The following is a 19,148-nucleotide window of genomic DNA, read 5'->3' on the forward strand; positions in this document are numbered from 1 at the left end:
AAAAATAACTAATAGTGCTGGATTAAACTTATTTTCTCTTTATTTTCCTTTCTTTTTTCTTTTTTTTGCACTGCTTCAAGGAGAATTCCCCAGGGTAAATCTGCACAAAGAGAAACCTGTCACCCAAACTCAGCTGGGCTGAGACTTTCTCAGCTCAAAACCTCAGACAAAAAGCCCCGAAATCAAAGAGGAAGCTTTGAAATGAACTTCGGATCAGGCTCATTCCCAACCTTCTGTTATCTCACTTCCAATTTATCACTGAAATGTCTGTAATTCTCCCCAGGGAGACTTTCTAGTATTTAAACAGCTACTACCCTGCATAATTTCTTCCTGTTTTCATAAGAGAGAAGAGGAACTGAGAACATTATGCTAAATGCCTCAAGAGTCCAAAGAATAGAGATTTTCATGGAATTTTCTGAATTTATTATCATTGCTAGGGATGTGGCTGGAAAACAACCCCAAGGTTAAAAAGTTCAAATGTTTGTTTTCTTTTCTTTTTTCTTTTTTTAAATGACTCTTGCTTGAAATGATCTTGACTTCAGTTAATTCCAGCTGCATTTGCACTTTAAAGGAGCTCTGTCAGACAGATATTAAAGAGTCTCATTTATTTATAGGAATCCTTCATCCTTGGGTGACTATTGACTTGACAAATCCATTTGACCTAAAATATGACTAAGAAGTGCATTTGTGGTTATGTTTATGAGTCCAGCAAAAGTCTTTCCCGGGCTAATCTTTTCTGGCTGGACTCTTCCAACAGGCTGATGGAAAAAATAAGACCCAAAGAAGGAAGCGACTTCTTAACTGTGATCATGAAAACTCCTTTATTCTCAGGGAGTTTTTTGCATGGCATTAGTGACTAAAAGGCACTGGCACTTATGTGCTGAATTAGAGCTTGAACGCTGAGGAGAAGGATGAAGAACGACAGAGGTGTTATTCCCACAGATTTACTCAGAGTATTAAATGACTGTGAGGTGAGGGGACAAGAATTTGGCATATTAAAGTTGCAGTGGGTGAAATAGGTGCTCTTTTGATGGGGTTAAAAGTGAGGAGGTGATTGCAGCAATCAAATCCCTGCCTAGAGCAGGGAGAGTAAAGGCAAGATAGGAAAATTAGTCCTGGAATGGAATAAACTCCCTCAGCTGCACTAGGTACGCAGTAAATGCCCATCCTGGTTCAGCACAGAAATGTTGGGGGAAAACAGCCCCACTCCAATATATTCCTAAAACTACTGAAATTAACAGGTGAGCATCGACTTGGTCTTCATCTGGAGGATTTTGACCCAGATGGACAGCTCTGCTCAGCTGCCTATGGACCTCCCAGCCATGCAAGTAAGACAAGAGTCCCCTGGAGCCAGGCTCTCCACCAAACGTTGTGCAAGCCGGTAAGGAAGCTCAGCCCACACTACCACACACTCCTGGATCAGGGCTGGGTGTCAGCGCTCCACACAGCATTTTATACTGGATACTCAGGTCAGTAATTCATCACATGCCGTTCAGTAGCACCTTTGTCGTGTCAGTGACTTACAGATCCTTCCCGACCTCAAAACAGTCCCTAGGTGCATCATTTCCTGAATTACTACAAGCCATTTGACTGCAAATGTGTTCTCTGGCACCCATCAGCGGATGGTTGACCTTAGCAGTATGGCTACACCATCCATACACATCTGAAGTAGAGACAAGAGCAACCTGGTATCACAATTAACTTCACATATAGAAACAGAAGCTTTTTAGTCTGGAGAACAGGAGGCTGAGGCTCCCAGACCTTATCACTCTCAACCTGCAAGGTGGTTGCAGAGGTGTCGGGGTTGGTCTCTTCTCTCAGGTGACAAGGGATAGGAAGAGAGGAAAGGGCTTAAAATTGTCCAGGGGAGATTTAGGTCAGAGATCAGGAAGAATTTCTGTACAATGACGTGGTGAAGGGGCTGGCCAACAAGTCTGATAGGAACAGCTGAGGGAGCTGGGGGTGTTTGGTCTGGAGGCTGAGGGGAGACCTGACACTGTATCCACATCAGGTTGGTCTCTTCTCCTAAGTAACAGGGGGAAATGGCCTCAAGTTTGCCCAGGGGAGGTTTGGATTGGATGTTAGGGAAAATTTCCTCACAAAAAGGGTTATCAATCATCAGAGCAGGCGGCCCAGGGAAGAGGTTGAGGCACCATCCCTGGAGGTATTTAAAAGACATGCAGATGTGGCTCTTCAGGACATGCTTTAGTGGTGGACTTGGCAGTGCTGGGTTTGTGGATGGACTTGATGATCTTAAAAGGTCTTTTCCAACCTAAATGGTTTGATGATTCCATAATCCTAAATAGTGTCATAGGCAGTGACTTAAAACAGAGTGATAGAGATTTGGCAATCTGGGCACATTCTTCCTGCTGGGAGCTGCTCACAGGATCACAGAGATGACCAACCAACAGCCTGTGGCACGAACAACAGCATCACACAGTACTGACCTCACTTTTGGTGGGTCTTCAGCTGTTGCTGGTGTGAGTGTAACCCCAGACTGCCGATTGTTAGGGCTTCTCGGGCTTTCTGGGGCAAGAATCATTCCACATTTCCTGCCTGTCTTCTTCTCCCAAGTATCTGATGTTGCCCACAGTCAACAGGGGACTCGAGGCCAGAGTGTCCCACTGTGACTATTGTTAAGTTTCTCCATCAGGGCTGTGTTCATGCTTGTGTGTTCATATCTGTTAGGGAATCTGGGCTACAGGATAATCAACTCTGCCCTCCCTGCCAGGCCAAAGCATCCCCAAGCCAGCTACTCCTCACCTCCTTCTCCCTCACCAGAAAAAGATCTTAATTTACAATTACAAAATTAATAGAAAATAAAATAAGGGGTCATTTCAGTTGCCTTTTGCTCTTCAAGCTTTTGAAGGAAAAGAAGTTTTCTAGTTTGTCCCTGCAGCAACAAGCACTTAAATGACCCTTCAGAGAACGAAGAGCCATAATTTCATGTTATCATCAACCTGGCTGTAAGCCAAAGAGCAAATGTCACAAAGCTCATCAAGACTCTGCAAGGGTTGCAACACCACACTGGGAACTGCAGTTTGGGATTGGGCATCCTGAGGGAGGGAGAAGGGCAGAGCCGGGACCAATAAAGGTTTGGATCCCTCCAGAAACTGTGGTTCTCTCCTCAGGGATGAGGACAGGAGATCTGTCCTATCTGAGAGGACAGATTATTTGGTGGTGCCACACAGAGAGGAATTTTCTACTTCTTATTCCATAAAGAAGTGGAGAGAGCGCTGTCTTCTGCTGCCAGACAAAATCACCAGCTCCAAAATCTGAAAACAAACTTGTCCGTTGGCTTGACACGTGAACAAGGGTCTACATATCCACCACTGTGGAAAGCAAAGGCACCCAAAAAACTCAGCCCCTGCCACAGCAAACACATGTGTTAGTACCTAAACGACTGTCAAAGTGTCTTTAATTACGGTTCACTTGCTCATAATTTCAGAAGCAGCCAGCCACGCTTCCTTTCCAGTTCACTCCAGTTTATCTCACCCCCTCAATAGGGTGCATTTGCCATCCCAACGCACTTTGAACCAGTTTTATGATTTTATCTTCATGGCAACAAGCCTCTGCCTTGAGAAAGAGCACTTATTAACTAGAGCCGGCGTCGTTCTCCAAGTGATTTGTTTTATGAGGGTTTTGAAATAAATTATCAGGCAGTGATTGGCCATAGGGGAAAAGCATGTAAAAGCTTACCACATGCATTGAACATACCATCTGGTATCCTTTAAAATCTAGCTTCAGGGTGGCTCAGCTAATTCTTCGGAGCACTCAACGTTCACAGCACACAGTGAAGCATGAATACAAAAGCCCAGTGACATCTCCCAGTAAGAATCGAGGCTGTAACTGAAGCTTAGTGTCTTCTATCTCACTGTTCCAGCCCGTCCTCAGAGACTGGCATTTTCTTAACTAAAACTGACGTTACAGTCTGTAATTTTAATCTTGTCTTTAAAAGAACCCAATAAAAAAAAGTGCAAATCCTTTTGTTTTCTGGCTGGATAGAAAAGGGGTGCCTCTGCTGGATCTTGAACTTCCTCCGCCTTCTGACTAGCTGATGGAAAAGCAGGAGGTATGAAAAAGATAGTTATTGTTCCTCTGGATTTGTCTGTGGCGTGCACAGCCCTCTGGGTGCGATAAACTTTCCCGACTCTGATGCTTGTCACATTTCAAGATCTGTGTATTGTCTCTGAGAAGCACTAAATCAGGCAGTTTGAGTATTGTCTGTCAGTCCTTTACTCCAAAATAAAGGCTAAGGCAGGCAATTACACACAATTTTGCCACTGGAAGACAAGAGATGGTTGAGTGGGGGGGCAGAGCATATGACATAGGAAGAGAGGTTGTGGAAATTGTATTTTTGAGCTAGGAGAGAGGAGAAGAGAGATCTCACTGCAGCTTCCAGACACCTGGAGCCAAGTTAGGGAGCAGGCAGATGCTTCTCAGAGGTGGGTGGCAAAAGGACACGCAACAGCCACAAGTGGCAGCGAGGGAAAGTGTGATGAGGTGTGAGGAATAATGGTACCATTCACAGTGCTGGTATTTAGGGACTGGGCTGAACGTCCAGAGAGGTTGTGCAATCTCTGTCTCTGGAGACACTGGAAATGCAGCCGCGCAAGGTTCAAAGCTGGCTTTGTTTTGAGCCAGAGCTTTGAGCAGAGCCTCTTCCCAACCCAAATATTTCTACAACACTGAAGAAAAAACAAAGTTGCCTGTACTTGTAACACAGGCAACAGCACCGGTGCTGCAATGTGGAGATGTGGACCTGTAACAAAGAACTGCCTTCTCATTATCACACCAAACAAACAGCCTTGCTGTATAATTTAAATAACACCTTGGCAGGTCCTACCATGGGGGCATGGAAAACAATTCCTTTTACTGATTGGGAGGCAAATTTCTTTCACGTGGCTTCCACTGTCTTCTTCAAGACTCACATGCAAGCTCTAATTTGCAATTGCATCCCCACTTTTTTTTTTCCCATTACATTATTTAGAGTGCAAAGTCATGTCTTCCAACAGGATGTGGCTAGGGTTCGGTGTTAGGCCCACCCCACCAGTCTTATTCCTGGCACTAAGATGGATCAACTACATACAAATAATGTAAACCTTGCAGTTCTTTTTACAACAGCATATATACACACACAGACAAAGAGCTACACTTCCCTAAAGCAGGGGAAAGCTGTGTATGCAAATAAATATTTGTAAAAAAAAATCATCATCCTTTGTGCTTCTGCAGAAAAGGGGAGGTGTGTTTATTTAAATATCAGGCGATCCTAACTGCAAGGTTGGTGAGGTTGGCTGGTGAGGTGCTGTCGCAGTCTGGGTTTGCTATTTAAGGTGAGACATCATCTCCATCATCAGCCACATGCATGTCCATTAATTAAGGCTTCTAATGAGGAGATTGCTCAGGAAGAAACATCGTAGTCTGGGGAAACATTCTGCCCAAGGGAGTTGTGGAGTCTCCTTCTCTGGAGATATTCAAGACTCATCTGGACGCTGACCTGTGCGGCCTGTCCTAGGGAACCTGCTTTGGCAGGGGGTTGGACTCGATGGTGTCTGGAGGTGCCTTCCAACCCCTGCAAATCTGTGACTCTGTGACTCCTCTTGTCAATGCCAGCAGTCCAGGACATGGCAGCAACTGCTCCCAGTGAGGCCTTTTGGGAGTGGAAAAGCAAAGGTGAGGTGAATGCAGCAGGGAGGAAGTTTGATTCCACTCTTATTTGCTCTTATTTACTTCTGTCCATGCCAGAAGTGCTGTTTACATACAAACTCCCAGGCACTACTGGATGTGGAATGGCAATTGCACAAGAACTGCGAAGTTGGCCTGGATATTCCACGGCATTTAATGAAATTCTGAGTGAGCGGATGAGCCGACCGCAGCGAATGGCCTTCCAGTTTAGGTGGCGATGACTTATAAAAATAAATCGTCGAAAATGCCATGTTTTCATGCCTGTCGCAGCTACCACAGCACCTGCGGCCTCCTCCCGGCTGCTGCTTTTCCCCAGTTGCCTCAGAAATAGCCAGGGAATGACCTTGAGAAGCACAAATAGATGTGCAGCCGCCAGAGGAAGAGCCCCAGCACACGGGACATGACCCTCAGCACAGGCTCCACGCTTCTGCCGAGCTTGGGGGAATTAGCTGTGCATGGGAAGGGATCAGCACCACAGCTCAGGGGGGCCGGGCTGCAGAATGGCACTATGTGTTTAGTCCTCATTATGAGGGTCTGGGGCTGCAAAAGGTGTTTATGAGAAAACCCGCCAAGCTTTTCAGGTCTGCCGTCTGTCCTTTGGGCCTGAAATGTGAGAGCTGGGCGCTTTGGGTCACTTCTAAGTTAAATGCGGTGGGGTTTAGTGCTTGCTGAGGGAAAACCACACTGCCAAGGCGGCAAAGGGCTACAGGTCACCATCCTTCCGCTGAGAACACCCTGGGCGGGGCAGTGGAATGAAGGTTGCTAAGCGTTCCTGCCTCACGGCGCCCTGAAGCCGCTACCCGGCGGGGGAGAAGCGGGGCGGCGGCGTGAGGCGGCGGGAGGCGTGAGGCGATGGGCGGGTCGCGTCAGCGCCTCAGCCGCCCCTCCGCGCGTGTGGGCGGGAAAGCACCACGTGACCCCGAGGCCGCGCGCGCGGGGTGACGGCGGGCGGGCGGGGTGGCGGTGCGTGTGTCACGTGGCTCACGGCGACGCGGCGGGCGGGAGGAAGGGAGGAGGGGGCGCGGCGCCGCGACTCTGGCGGGCGGGGCGAAGTCGGTGACCTTCCGGGAGGCGGGCGCGGGCGTGACGCAGTTCCGCTTCCGCCTGGGCGTCGGGGTGGCGGAGGGACTGCGGGCCGCCGCCTGCCGCCTCGCTCCTGGCCTGCGCTGCGCTCCTCCCGCACAGGTACGCGCCGCGGCGCGCAGGCCGGGCCGCCGCCGCTGGGAGGGCGGGAGGGCCTGACCGAGGTGGGGGGGGGGGGAGAGCGAAGGGAGGGGGCTCCATCCCGCAGCGGCCCGGCCGCCCCCGGGGACCGCTGGGCCGCAGCTGGCTCTTCCTTCCCCCGTTAGCCCCTCGGGAGAGGCGGGCGGGGAGGTGCCGCCGCCGCCTCCTCTCCCGAGGGCGGTAGCGGGAGTCGCTGGCTTCGAGTGAGTGGCAGAAGCCAGCCTCCCCCACCCGGAGACCCGCCGCCTGGGCCGGGCGTATCGCTCCGGGTCGCCGGTCACGGCCTGATGGCCGCTGCCGCCTTCGCTTGCGCGGGGCTGGCTTGGCCGGGCTGCGCAGAGCGCAGCGGGGCCGCTCGCAGCGGGGCCCGGCTCACCCTGTCGCGGCGGGAGCTGCCGTGCCTTGCCGGGGTAACACGCCCTGCCGGCACGGGTGCGTGCCGCGGTCTGTACGCGGCTCTTCAGCGAGGGGGGATCGCGTGCCAGTGCCAGTGAAGGCCCTTTCCTAAGGGAGGGCTTGGGCAGGCCAGGCTTCTGAAGTCGATTCATTTTATTCAGGTGTTCATATTCTGAAGGTAGCTGACTGGGAAAGCTGGCTGTGTGGCACAGAGCTGCTCACCTGCACGTCTTGTCCTGGAGAGATCTTGTTTCTGGGGGAATTCACTGGAAAACAATGTTGCTCTGATGCCTTGTTCAGCCTTAGTATCAGTCGGTGATGTAAGAGCAAAGGTAGTTCTGGTTGGCTTAATTTTTTTAAAAAGCAATCCAGACACACCCTGAAACTACCTTCCCCAAGCCCTCTGGAGAGAAGCAGCTTCTGCAGAAAAATGGTGGCAGGTATCAGAGCTGGAGAGGACTTCAGATACTCTGAAACTTGAGTTCGTTCAAGTACCTCTTCACCGTGTCAGGTCAAGATGTGAAAGATGCCATGTGCATCCATGTGGTGAGACTGTATCCTGGAAAGCAGTTATCCTGGGAAAGAACCTTTTGTTGAGGAGTGGAAAGTTGTGTGGCTTTTGTTTGTCACCAGTGAGCCTAGAACTGGAATATGACAGGCAGTTTTGATGCCTTTATGGCAGAGGAGGAGATAAATAACCCTCCAGTGAAGGTGTTTGGTAGTCACTCACAGTTGGGGTCAGTGTTATTTCATCCACACCAATTAAAACTATTTAAACTGATAATTCCTGGGTAGTTTTGGTAGGAGGAGAATGCAGGCTGTCTTTTAAATAGATTTTTACAGCTAGTTGAGGAAGGCTTCTGAAGGATTAATAGCTGAAAACTAAAGCTATAAATGAGAAACAAAGCACCTATTTAAAGTTAAATGAGGATAAGATGCTGAGAATGGGCTCGTAGCTCACTAGTAAGTTTAGACTATTGAAGATATGTTTTAATTATTCTGAGAGGTCTTTTGCAAGATATGCAGGGTAGTGCAGACAGGAGTGATGTTTGGCAGTGGAGACTTGTCTCCACTGGTTTTGTATGTCAGCTGGTGCACAAAGAAGCTGCCTCAGAAGTGATAGATGGTTTGCTGGGTTTAGAATCATCTGCTTGTGATGTGGTGACCATCTGAAGCGATGGGGTCTGCTCTTGGTGGGGAGGCAGCTGTGAAAATGGTGGAAAACTAGAACAGATTATGGTTCCTTACAGCATTATGTTTTAGAGGTCATGGAAACTGATAAGACCTCTTGTTTTGACTAGTTGGGTGTTTTTTTCCTGGCAGTTGATAGTTGATGGCAGAGGCACTAACATGCATCACTTTAGTTGTCACTCTTAATTAAATCTGTCCAGAAAATGTGAAAACTAAAAAAATTTCATTTTACCTCCTCCTTTTTGATCCAGGCAGATAGGGGAAGGGGTGAAAGGATACCAAGTAGCTACTAATGAGGTAACTGTAGGCGTGGTTTTTCTCTCCCTGCCAGTCTGTTTACTGGTTGTTTTTGTTCTCCCAGGCTGCAGATCAGACTAAACAATCCCTTGGTACCGAGTGCTCTGCTGAGAAAGCTTACAGATAAGGAGAGGCCAGCTCTAAAACGTTGCTGCTTAATGCCTGGAGGTAGAAGCTGCAGAAATTTGCATATTTTAGAAAACATTTAGAAGCTGTCAAAGATTTGGTGTCTCTTCCATTTTATCTGTGGAGCTATGTTGGGTAGCTCTACTTATGTGGGCAGAAATCTTGTTGTAGATGAGGTTGTGCTGGTAGGTATTAGTCATGTTCCAGTGACAAAAGCACCTCTTTGCTGACAGAGCCATGCCACCCAGTGGAAATGCAACGGAGCCTGTTGCATCTAGAGAGGGGTGGGGTGTTTTTTTTTTCCTTTTCTGTGTTGGAAAGATGATCTTGGAGACAGGAACTAAATCTGGCACACTGAGTGTTTGAAAAATGTCATACAACTCCCCCCAAAAAAAAAGAAGAAAGAGAAAAGCAACTAGCAGTGGATGCTTAGTTTTGGAGAGCTTTAGTCAAGGAAAGGAAAAGTGGGTTGGGCAGCTCTTTCTAACATGGGTCTTCAGAGACTAGTGCTGGATAAAAGCCAGGAAGGGTGAGAGCATGGGAAAAAATACTACTACATCCATCACTTTGGGCTGGGTGTGATCAGGGAGGGTTTAGAGCTTAAAAAACCCACAGTGGAGCAGTTCTGTGGTGGCAGCTGCTGGGCTTAGTGTGCCACACGTAGTGCCACGCTCCCAGGAACGGGCTTTTCATGACCCTTCTTGAAAATCACCACTTGGTCCTCAATGCTGCTGTGAGAATCAGCCTCCTGTTTCTGTGTCAGAGCTTCTCAGCCTCCTTGCTCAGCTCCCCTCCCTGCTGTTAACTCCCAGTGGGTGTCTGGGAGGTCTTGGACTCTGCTCTGGAGGGTTTTGCTGTGTGTGGTTTCGGCTTCACGCCCTCCTGTCAATCACCCTTCAGCATAAAGGATGAGGAAGATGCTGCAGTCACATTCTTTGCAGGCGTTGGGCATCTCTTTCCCTCGTTTTAGCTTTGTGCTTCTGGCTGGATGTGGCCTCAGGTGGCTGAGACGTGGAGCCCTGACCAGCAGAGCTGGGGCTGGCAGGCTCGGTGCCTCTGGAAAGCAGGGGATGCGCCTTGGGGCGGCCTTGGGAAAACAAAGGAAATCTTATCTTGCAGCACAATGGGTGCAAGCAGGGCTTCAGATGGAATGCTGTCGGCTCTGTAGTCTTTCTACTCCCTGCCAAATCACCTCAGCTCCTGAATCTTCCTCCTTCCACTCGCTCTTTCTTCCCCCCCCCCCCCCCCCCCCCCCCCCCACTCCAGGAAGGAATAATTTGAAGTAACATTTAAATGTAGCTAAACTGTTACAGCAATTGGCTTTTCTCTGCTTGCATCAGTGCTTGTGCAGTGCTCTTCTAGGGAAGCTTCAAGAGACGATGAGAATCCATTTGTTAACTCTACCAAGCCTAAAAATCAAGTTTTTCTGAAGCCTTGAGCCCACATGTGCCCGGTGGGGACTTGAAAATGGAGTTGTGTGACACACTTCTGTCTGACAGTGTCTCTGAGTTGAATTTGTGAGCATGTGACTGCCTCGGGCAAGACTTTTTTATGAATATAATTGATACATCTGTAAGGTTTTGATTGAACTTCTTTCAGCTAGGTTTGAACAACTGGATGGAATATGGGTTCTAGATTTAAGTACAAATTAGTTTCTCTGTTGTCTGGATGTGTCTAATGGGTAATTTCAGTTTCCTTTTTATTAAACGAGGGTGGCAGTGCCCAGATTTAACTGTATGTTTAAAAACCCTCCCTGAAGTAGGCCATCCTGTCTGCAAGAGGATCCTTGACATGCTTGGCATTGACTCAGTTACGCCAAATGTTGCCAACAAATGTTGCTTCAGTCTGCTTGCCAAAGTAAAAAAGCCACTAAATCTCATTATCAGCTGCACTTAACTACACTTTTATATACATATATATACACAAATCATGCAGCAGAATTGTTTCCTTAGTTTTCATGGCATGGAAATATATGTGAAATTATCTGCTAACAAATATTGGGGATGTTTTGTGAGCCAGCTGTTTCATCCACCACTTTTGACTTGAGTTTACTACTCCTTTGTGGCAGATCATGAGATTTTCTTCTGAGTGTTCCTTTAGGTTTATTTCCTCCCTTCCTTCTCTCTGTTGCAGCATATGTTTTAACTTCTTCTGTGGGCTTATTTCAGTCTCTTGTAGATCTGTTTTTCGCTTGGTCTTATCCCATCTGTCTGCCTAAAGGAGGGATCATTCTCCTGGCCTGTTTTGGTGTTGCTTTTTGCTGGCCTGGGGTGTGGGGTTTTTGTTAGAAATACATGTTCACTTGTGTAAAAAGTTACTGTTGTGTTGTCTCTCTGTTGGTTCTCTTATATTGTGTGGGGTATGTTGAATAGCTTCTGTGTCTAAGTAAACTGAACTACTGTGCCACTAAAAAGCAGATACTGACCTCTGATTATTATTGAGCATGGTTCATTGCAAAAACTATCAAACTTTTAATATAAGAGGCTCCTACTGACAAGGAACTGAGCTTTTTTGGGTAGGTACCTCTCAAACAGCTGAGCCATTAATAGTGGGAGCAGAAACCACTTTCCTGATGCAGTTCAGTTGGTTTCTCAGCATGAAACAAATACCAGTGTACCTCATCCAATACAAAGATTCGGGTATTTGTACCTACTTGAAGGAACTACTGTTGTTATAAGCTCATTGGAGCTTTAACAAACCTCCAGATTCATGCCATTAGGCACTGGTTTCTACCAGGGCACTAACTTTCTGGATATGTATTTCCTAAAAGGTTTATTTAGATAATTAGGTGTTTAAGAGGTTTATTTAAATTACTAAGTGTAACTTGAAGTTTGTTGTGTTTCCACAGGGGTTTGGGATGCTTAATGTGGTCATAAATAACTTGGGAAGTGAGATGAGCAGCGTCTTGCTGATGTGAAGCCATTCAGGAAAGTAAAGGTTTAGGGAATAAATGGCAGAGAATTCAGTGTCGATAAATCTGATGTAATTCAGAGTAGATAAATGTAGAGTGGTGTGTATAATTTCATCTATAAAATGATGGGGTAACCCTTAACACTGAGGAATGAAATACTGCTGCAGAAGCACCAGTTCAGCGGTGGTCAGAAAGCAGATGAAATGTTAAGAAGTATTAGGAAGGAAATAAAGGACAAACCAGAACATAATTATGGAACTGTATAAATCAATGGTTATCCTGCATCTCACATTCTGTGTGGTTCCTTCTTGTCATTCATCTCAAAAGCCACAAAAGAACTGGAGCAGCCTCAAAGAGAAGCGCTGAGGATAATCAAAGGTATGAAACAGCTCCTGTGTGAGGGTCAGTGAAAGAAGCTGGAGCTCAGCCTGGAGAAGGAATAGCTGAAAGAAAATGGTAAAAAAAATATCTGTAGAATAATGAGCAGCACGAGCACAGTGGATAAGAATAGACTTCCTTGGCTGCAAGAATGAAGGAGCAACAGCTGAAACTAGTAAGAACCAGGTTTGGAACAAAAGAGGAGCTTTTTCTGTAACAAATCCTTGCCAGCTGATGTAGGAACAAGGGAGGAAACTAGACATGTTTGTGGAAGAGAAATTATTGGAGGGTTCTTATTCCATAGAAGTTGTCTACAACTTAGGAAGTCTCTGAGCTTGGAATCATTGAGGTTTTGGAGTCATCTCTGTTCTTGTTCTTCCCCATTGTCATTGCTAAAGATAAAATAGGATGTGGAGCTAAACAGCCCCCTGTTCTCATCCTGTACTGTTTTAAGATTAGGAAATTGTCTAGATTGTTATAAATTTTACCATACAGTTTCAGGGAAGACTCTAGTTTATGTGTGCATTATGTAATTGGAGCTTTTAAACCTGTTTGTCAGAAGTTCTCTGTATAAATCTCCAGCCCTAGTCTCTGTGTTTTAGGGCTTCACCATCAGCAATGGAAAACAAGGATTGTTTTCCTGGGGCTCTGCTTGGCAGTAGTATTTGCAGTCATATTTTGTTCTTTTTTGTTCTGCTTCATCCTTCTCCATCTCATATGCTCTTCCCTAGAACTTTCTGCCCATGCTGGGTCATGTCCACCTACTCTACCTGCTCTTGGTCATCCTTTCAAGAGGTCTTCACCTCCAGTCAGTATTTATGGTCAGTCAAACTGAATGACTTCAGGCTTGTGACAGCTGCCCTTTTGTATGGCTAAAATAAGATGGACAAAGTCAGTTGGTTTTCGTTGTGGTGGAGCTCAGGAAAGCTCAGAGTTCAGCACTTGGTTTCAGAAAAGATAAGGAGCAATGAATCAGATACTGTGTTCAGTGTTTCTTCCAAGTGTTGAAAGGTCAGACGTTAGGTATGGCAAGAAGGCCAATGGCATCCTGGCTTGTGTCAGACCCAGTGTGGCAGCAGGGCCAGGGAAATGGTTGTGCCCCTGTACTGGGCACTGGTGAGGCTGCACCTCGAGTGCTGGGTCCAGTTCTGGGCCCCTCACTACAAGAAGGACATTGAGGTCCTGGAGTGTGTCCAGGGAAGGGCAGCCAGGCTGGGGAAGGGGCTGGAGGGCAAATCCTCTGAGGAGCAGCTGAGGGAGCTGGGGGTGTTGAGCCTGGAGAAGAGGAGGCTGAGGGGAGCCCTTCTCCCCACCTCCCCTGCCCTGCCAGGAGGGTGCAGAGAGGTGGGCGATGGTCTCTGCAGCCAGGGGACAGGAGATGGGACAAGGGGCAATGGGCTCAAGCTGCCCCAGGGCAGGGTCAGCTCAGCTGGGAGGGAAAAGTTCTTCCCTGGCAGAATTGTCAGGGCCTGGCACAGGCTGCCCAGGGAGGGGGCTGAGTCCCCACCGCTGGGTGTATTTAAAAGATGAGCAGATGAGGTACGTAGAGGTACAGATTGGCACAGGACAGGGATGGTTGGACTCGATCTCAAAGGTCTTTTCCAGCCTTGTGGTTCTGTGGCCCTGGCCATGGCTGCCTTCACAGCTGACTGGCTGGAGTCAGTGAGTATAAGCAAGAGCATCCACTGCCGTTAGTATGCCCGGAAATCATTGGAGGATGAAGTATCACCAAGCTGCAGCTCTTTGATTTCTGGCAGTAAGATCTGTGTGGGGATTTAATGGTGCTTTGGCTCAGGTGCATTAACTTCACCTGCTCGCAGCCTGCCGAGGCTCGGCCCAGCCCCAGTTGAGAAGAGACCCTGGAGCGCTTCCCAGGCATCGCTGTCTGGGTCGGCTGCCTACTCACCAGGAATAGCTAAAGTGTCTTTTTTCTGAGCGTAATGTGACCCATTTACATGGTGTGTCGGTCCTGTCTGGGATGAGGCAGGTAGAAGCTGAAGACTTTTCCATTTCATGAGACCTTGATCAAGAGGAAAGAGTTTGGGTAGCACTTACCTGTGCGGGCCAGCGTCGTGAAAGCCACCGCCCAGGAGCGGGGCCAGGTCATCGTTTACTGTGGTTTGAATGAGACAGATGTAGCGTTTGTCTCATGAACTCTTGCTTGAAATACTTCTATTATTTTCAACAAATTTCACTTTATCTTACCTTACTTTTCAGCAAAATGTCTGGAACTGATGATTTTTCGGTAAGTAACAGTTTTTCTTTCCTGAAGATCAGCCAGTTGTCTTACTTCATTCTAAAAGTTGACGTGCTTTTTTGAGAAGGGGAGCTTTACAGTTGAGAGCTGATTTCCTCTGTATTGCAGTGGTGGTGTTTTCCTTTTGGGCAGATGTAGCAATGTGTGGACTGAACCTAGGAAGCTGCTAGGTGCCTTGTAGGGTCTCTTCTGCTGCGATGCTAACAAAGGAGTTGTGCTTTAGTACTGCCAGAGTAGTTAGAATGGAAGTCTCTGAAAACCTCTCCTTGGATTTGTGCTGAAATTGCTTATTGCAGTGTGTGGTAGGTCGCCTTTTACCTTTGGTTTTCAAACTGCAGCAAGTCAGAATGCCTCTTCTACCTTAATGATAGGAGCTGCACCAAAATGAATGTAATCATCTCTGTGCGGCCACAAAGGGCTCTTCTCCTCAGGCATATACACGTAGTAGGTGAATGTCTGCAACTAGGAAGCCCAGGAGGCGTTTTACATTCTCACTGACCCTTTATCTTTTAGTTGGCAGATGCTTTACCAGATCAGTCGCCTGCTAAAACCTCCAAAGTGAGCAGTACAAAGCCTGGTCAGCAGCCTGGTCAGCCACCGCAGGCTTGGCCGGCTTCCAACCCTTGGAACAACCCGAGCGCTCCGCCCGCGGCGCCGGCCGGACTGCCACCAAACACGTCTGCGTCCAGCGTGCCCTTCGGCCCTCCGCCCACAGGAATGTATCCTTCAATGCCCCCTGGACCACCTGCTCCATTTCCTCCTCCTCCTACCGGACCCTCTTGCCCTCCTCCCGGTGGGCCATATCCACCCCCAACTGTGCCAGGCCCAGTCCCGCCAGGGCAATATCCTCCACCAAATATGCCCTTTCCAGAGCTTCCAAGACCTTACGGTGGTCCGACAGAGCCAGCTGCACCTCCTGCTCCTGTTGGGCCATGGGGATCCATGCCCTCTGGAGCATGGGGACCAACAATGGGAGGGCAGTATCCTGCACCTAGCATGCCATATCCACCCCCAGGGCCATATTCCGCTCCTACCCAGACTCCAGGGGCCGCGCCAACAGTACCATGGGGTACAGTTCCACCTGGAACATGGGGACCTTCACCGCCAGGTCCATTTCCTCCACCCACAGGATCATATCCGGCTCCAGGACTATACCCTACGCCCCCTAATCCTTTTCAAGTGTCATCTGGTCCTGCTGGTGCTCCATCAATGCCTGGTGGTCCCCATGTGAGTATTTGACATTTGGTCTTGAATTACTCTAAAATGTTACACATTTTAAGTGTGGAAATTCAGTAGCATAACACCTAGTAGTGCAGGTAAGGCATCTCAGCAGCTTCATCTTAATTCTGTCATCACCAGAATGATAGCCAGCTTCTTAAATGCTACTTTAAACATTCTAGAATGGTGACATTAGGATGGAGTGTACCTAAGCGTCACGTTAGAGTGGGCTTCCACCACTTGGAAAGCCTTCTCTAAAAGGCAAAATAAAAAAGGGGGTGAGGGGTGGGGAGGGAAAGATGGTTGTGATCACTTCCAAAAGAGAAAATATTCTTGTCTCTGTAGTCTAGAGAGAGAGCTTCTAGAGCATGTGGGGATGGAGTAGCAAATTAGAAGGATCAATTTGTTTTCAAGTAAGAATTTCTCTACCTATGAATGAAATGCTTCATGAAAAGCCTGTATTGACCATGAATTTCTTGTCTCTTGCAGCCTTACCGCTGAACACATTCTGGGCAACAAAATACTGTAGCTTTCCACCTTCATCCACTACTTACAGAGATTTTTACAGTTTTTGTTTCAGTAATGTTTGGGGCTATGAAGAGTACTCGCCTCTTGTATGTGCATTTGAGGTATGAAGGAGCAGTTTGCCTAAATTTACCTTGCTCATATGCTGGCATAATCAGTTTAATAAAATGAATTGTGAAGAGCAGAATTAAAACTTAACACCTGTGGCTCTTATGTTGGCAAGGATTCTTTGGAAAAACGGGAGTTGCCAAGTAAGGATTAGAAAGAGTCAGGCTCAAGGACTTCAAAAATGTTAATTCTTAAATTTCCATGAGTGCTTTAAGTTTTGTTGCCAGATATTGTGCTGGTCACTGAATGGATGGATAGTCATATTTTGTCTATTTTCAGGTTATTCTAAAATGTCAATAAAAAGTGTTTCAAGATTTTTTTTTTGGTTTTGGTCAAGAAATCTTAACTTTTGAACGTGCTACAGTAACTGAAACTAAAGAGATGGGACATGTGAAGGTTTTCTCAGCGTTTTGTATATACTCAAAAACCCGATCGGTCTGGGACTGCTGCAGTGAAGATGTGCATCTGAGATACAAGCTCTGACTTGTCAGCACCCTGTTCCTGGTCACAGGCAGGTGTTTCTCTGCAAATTCAATAACCTGGATGTGCAGTTAACTTTTGAATCAACAAAATGTGAGTTTTATGCATGCAAATGAGGACATCCTTTTGCCAGTTCTCATTCTGTGGTGGTTGGAAGTTTGGCTTTGGTCTGTGTAAAAAGAAACTGAATTCCCACTTAGGTACTTCCCTATTTCTCACCTGGGTTCCAGTCATTTAAACATTTGGCTTTGGTGAGTTGCCTAAACTCAGCGGAGTCTTTGAGTCCCTGGAAACTGAACTTGAGCTTAAAAGATCAAAACCCCCAATCTGACAATTCCCTTCCAGGTGGCTTTTGGCACGGTGTTTAGTTCTGTTGGCTACAAAGATCTTCACTGCCACAATTGAGGAGGAGGAGGAGGTCTTGCTGGGGTTCAGCTGTGATTGTTTTGGGGAGGAGCCCTCTGTTCCCAGCTAGGTGTCTGCACACCTCACCGAGCGAGTGTAATCACGAGGAGCTGGATGTCTAGAAGCCTGTGTGCTGCTGTGTAGCTGTTTCCCCCCCTCCAAGGGGCTTTGGAGTAAGTTCTCCTGTTGCCATATCTGTACAAAGCGCATGCAAGGGGTTTGCTGCGATCAGAGACGCGCAGCCACGTGTCAGCACAGAGTTCTGGCACTCTTTGTGGTACTTCCTAGCCTAGGTTTTGCCTATGGACAGTTTGTTTCACCGCCCCCCTGGCTGGGGATGTCCTAACTTAGCCTCTGTAGGTAGAATTAGGAACAGATCTTGCTTAACATCGTTGCTCATTAAGGAGTCTTTGTATCCTGGAACTGTGAAAACGAGTTCATTCTCTTCCAGTACCTTATTGTGGCTTCCTGCATGCATGTGGTGAACTTCTTAAAAACAAATGGGGTGACCTGGTGGTGATGCTTGGCACTAGTCTTGGCCTTTATGGCAAAGCCCTGAGAGAGTTTTGCAGAAGAAAGTGGTCAGCTTAGCTGTGGCTCTTTAAATCTGATGTCATAAAGCAAAAGTACAAGGTGGGTTGGTTGTTTTTCTTTCATTTCAGGAAGGCAACACTGGAGCTGAACGAACCCCCTTAGCATTTCAGCTTAAGACCTGGCACCTGTAACCCTAGAAATAAGAACCCAAAGTGCAAGTCTTCACTAACCTCAAACAAACCCCAGTTGCAACCCCCTCCCTGCCCCAAGCAACAGGCTTGGTTCAGGTCTCAACAAAACTGATCAAAAATAACCATCAGAACATCGACTACATTTGCTCAAGTGCTTTTTTTTTTCCATACCTGCAGCCTTAGATGAGAAATGGTTGTAATGAGAATAAAGCATTTATTCCAAATGAATGGATCAGGCACTCCAGTTTGAAATGGCCCTGGCCCTGTGTCTCTGCAGGGAGTGGGAAGAGGTAGGAAAGGATAAAAGCAGACTTAGCAAGTAATGTTGGTTAGGCTTGTGGGGGTTTATTTTGGAAGGGGGTGGTGTGGTTGTAAAAGTAACTAGACTTCTAGCTTCTTCCTGAAATAGGCAGGATTTGTTACTGGAACATTTAGGCTAAAATTCAGTATATATGGGATGTTTTTTCAATGTATATTCGTATTTCTTGAGGTCATGGAAACTGTTTCATAACCCCTTTGTTTTTGTGAGCAAAGTTCTTTGCATAACAGTGAAAAGGGTATACCTGTTAATCTATTGTGTAAAAAAACCTCTCCAGTTGTCACTATATACCGTGTAGTAACTTTATCACATGTTCTGTCAAGTGTGAGCAACTTCTGGCCTGAAGCTTCTGCAATGGAATCTGTACATTTCTATGCATCGTTTGAGTTCTGACTTGCTGAGAAGTTCATTTTGACTTGTGCTTTGAGATCGACATACCGCATCTGTTTACAATAAGAACTACAAGCAATCACATCCTTCAAAGTATAGATTATCACCTGCTGCTGTATTTTCTTTAGATGAAACAAATATTGCTGTATGATAGTGAGAAGCTATAAATACAGGATTTGATATTTTTTTGAAAATGCTGTCACTTTTGTATAAGATTAGACATTAAACGTATTTTCAAGACCGTCGTGTTTACTGTTTTTCAATGACTGCTTTTGACATGCCTCTGTAGCCTTTTTTTGCCTTGAATGAATAGTAAAAAATAGGACATCCTGGATTTGCAAAGACTGAATATAAAATCAGAATGACTTGACTTCTGTGAGTGGTTTTTCCTCTTCCTTCTGTGACCTCTTGGTTCTTTGCAGCCTGTGCACAAGGCGTACGGAGGGTGGATGCGACTCTTGCTGTGTCATGGCACGTCAGCTTCAGGTATTGCTTGCTCACAAACTGCCTTGG

The 19,148-nt window shown here is 46.9% G+C and overlaps 1 protein-coding gene across 1 annotated transcript; it reads left to right on the plus strand.

Annotated features, from left to right (window-relative positions):
- The first annotated feature begins 6,796 nt into the window (after nucleotides 1-6,796).
- On the plus strand, nucleotides 6,797-18,876 carry MAPK1IP1L (mitogen-activated protein kinase 1 interacting protein 1 like). The gene is made up of 4 exons (XM_084270380.1): nucleotides 6,797-6,870; nucleotides 14,426-14,453; nucleotides 14,979-15,692; nucleotides 16,173-18,876. Exons 2-4 carry the CDS (start codon nucleotides 14,430-14,432, stop codon nucleotides 16,182-16,184), a joined length of 750 nt encoding a protein of 249 aa, XP_084126506.1. The 5' UTR covers nucleotides 6,797-6,870; nucleotides 14,426-14,429; the 3' UTR covers nucleotides 16,185-18,876.
- The last annotated feature ends 272 nt before the right edge of the window (nucleotides 18,877-19,148 follow it).

Source organism: Gallinula chloropus (assembly GCF_964237585.1).
Source record: "Gallinula chloropus genome assembly, chromosome: 14".
Classification (NCBI taxonomy): domain Eukaryota; kingdom Metazoa; phylum Chordata; class Aves; order Gruiformes; family Rallidae; genus Gallinula; species Gallinula chloropus.

Bases quoted from the DNA above. Each gene is read 5' to 3' on its own strand.
- MAPK1IP1L (XM_084270380.1), top strand. From the start codon at position 14,430: ATGTCTGGAACTGATGATTTTTCG. The intron at 14,454-14,978 runs GTAAGTAACAGT...TTTATCTTTTAG, and splicing joins CTGGAACTGATGATTTTTCG to TTGGCAGATGCTTTACCAGA.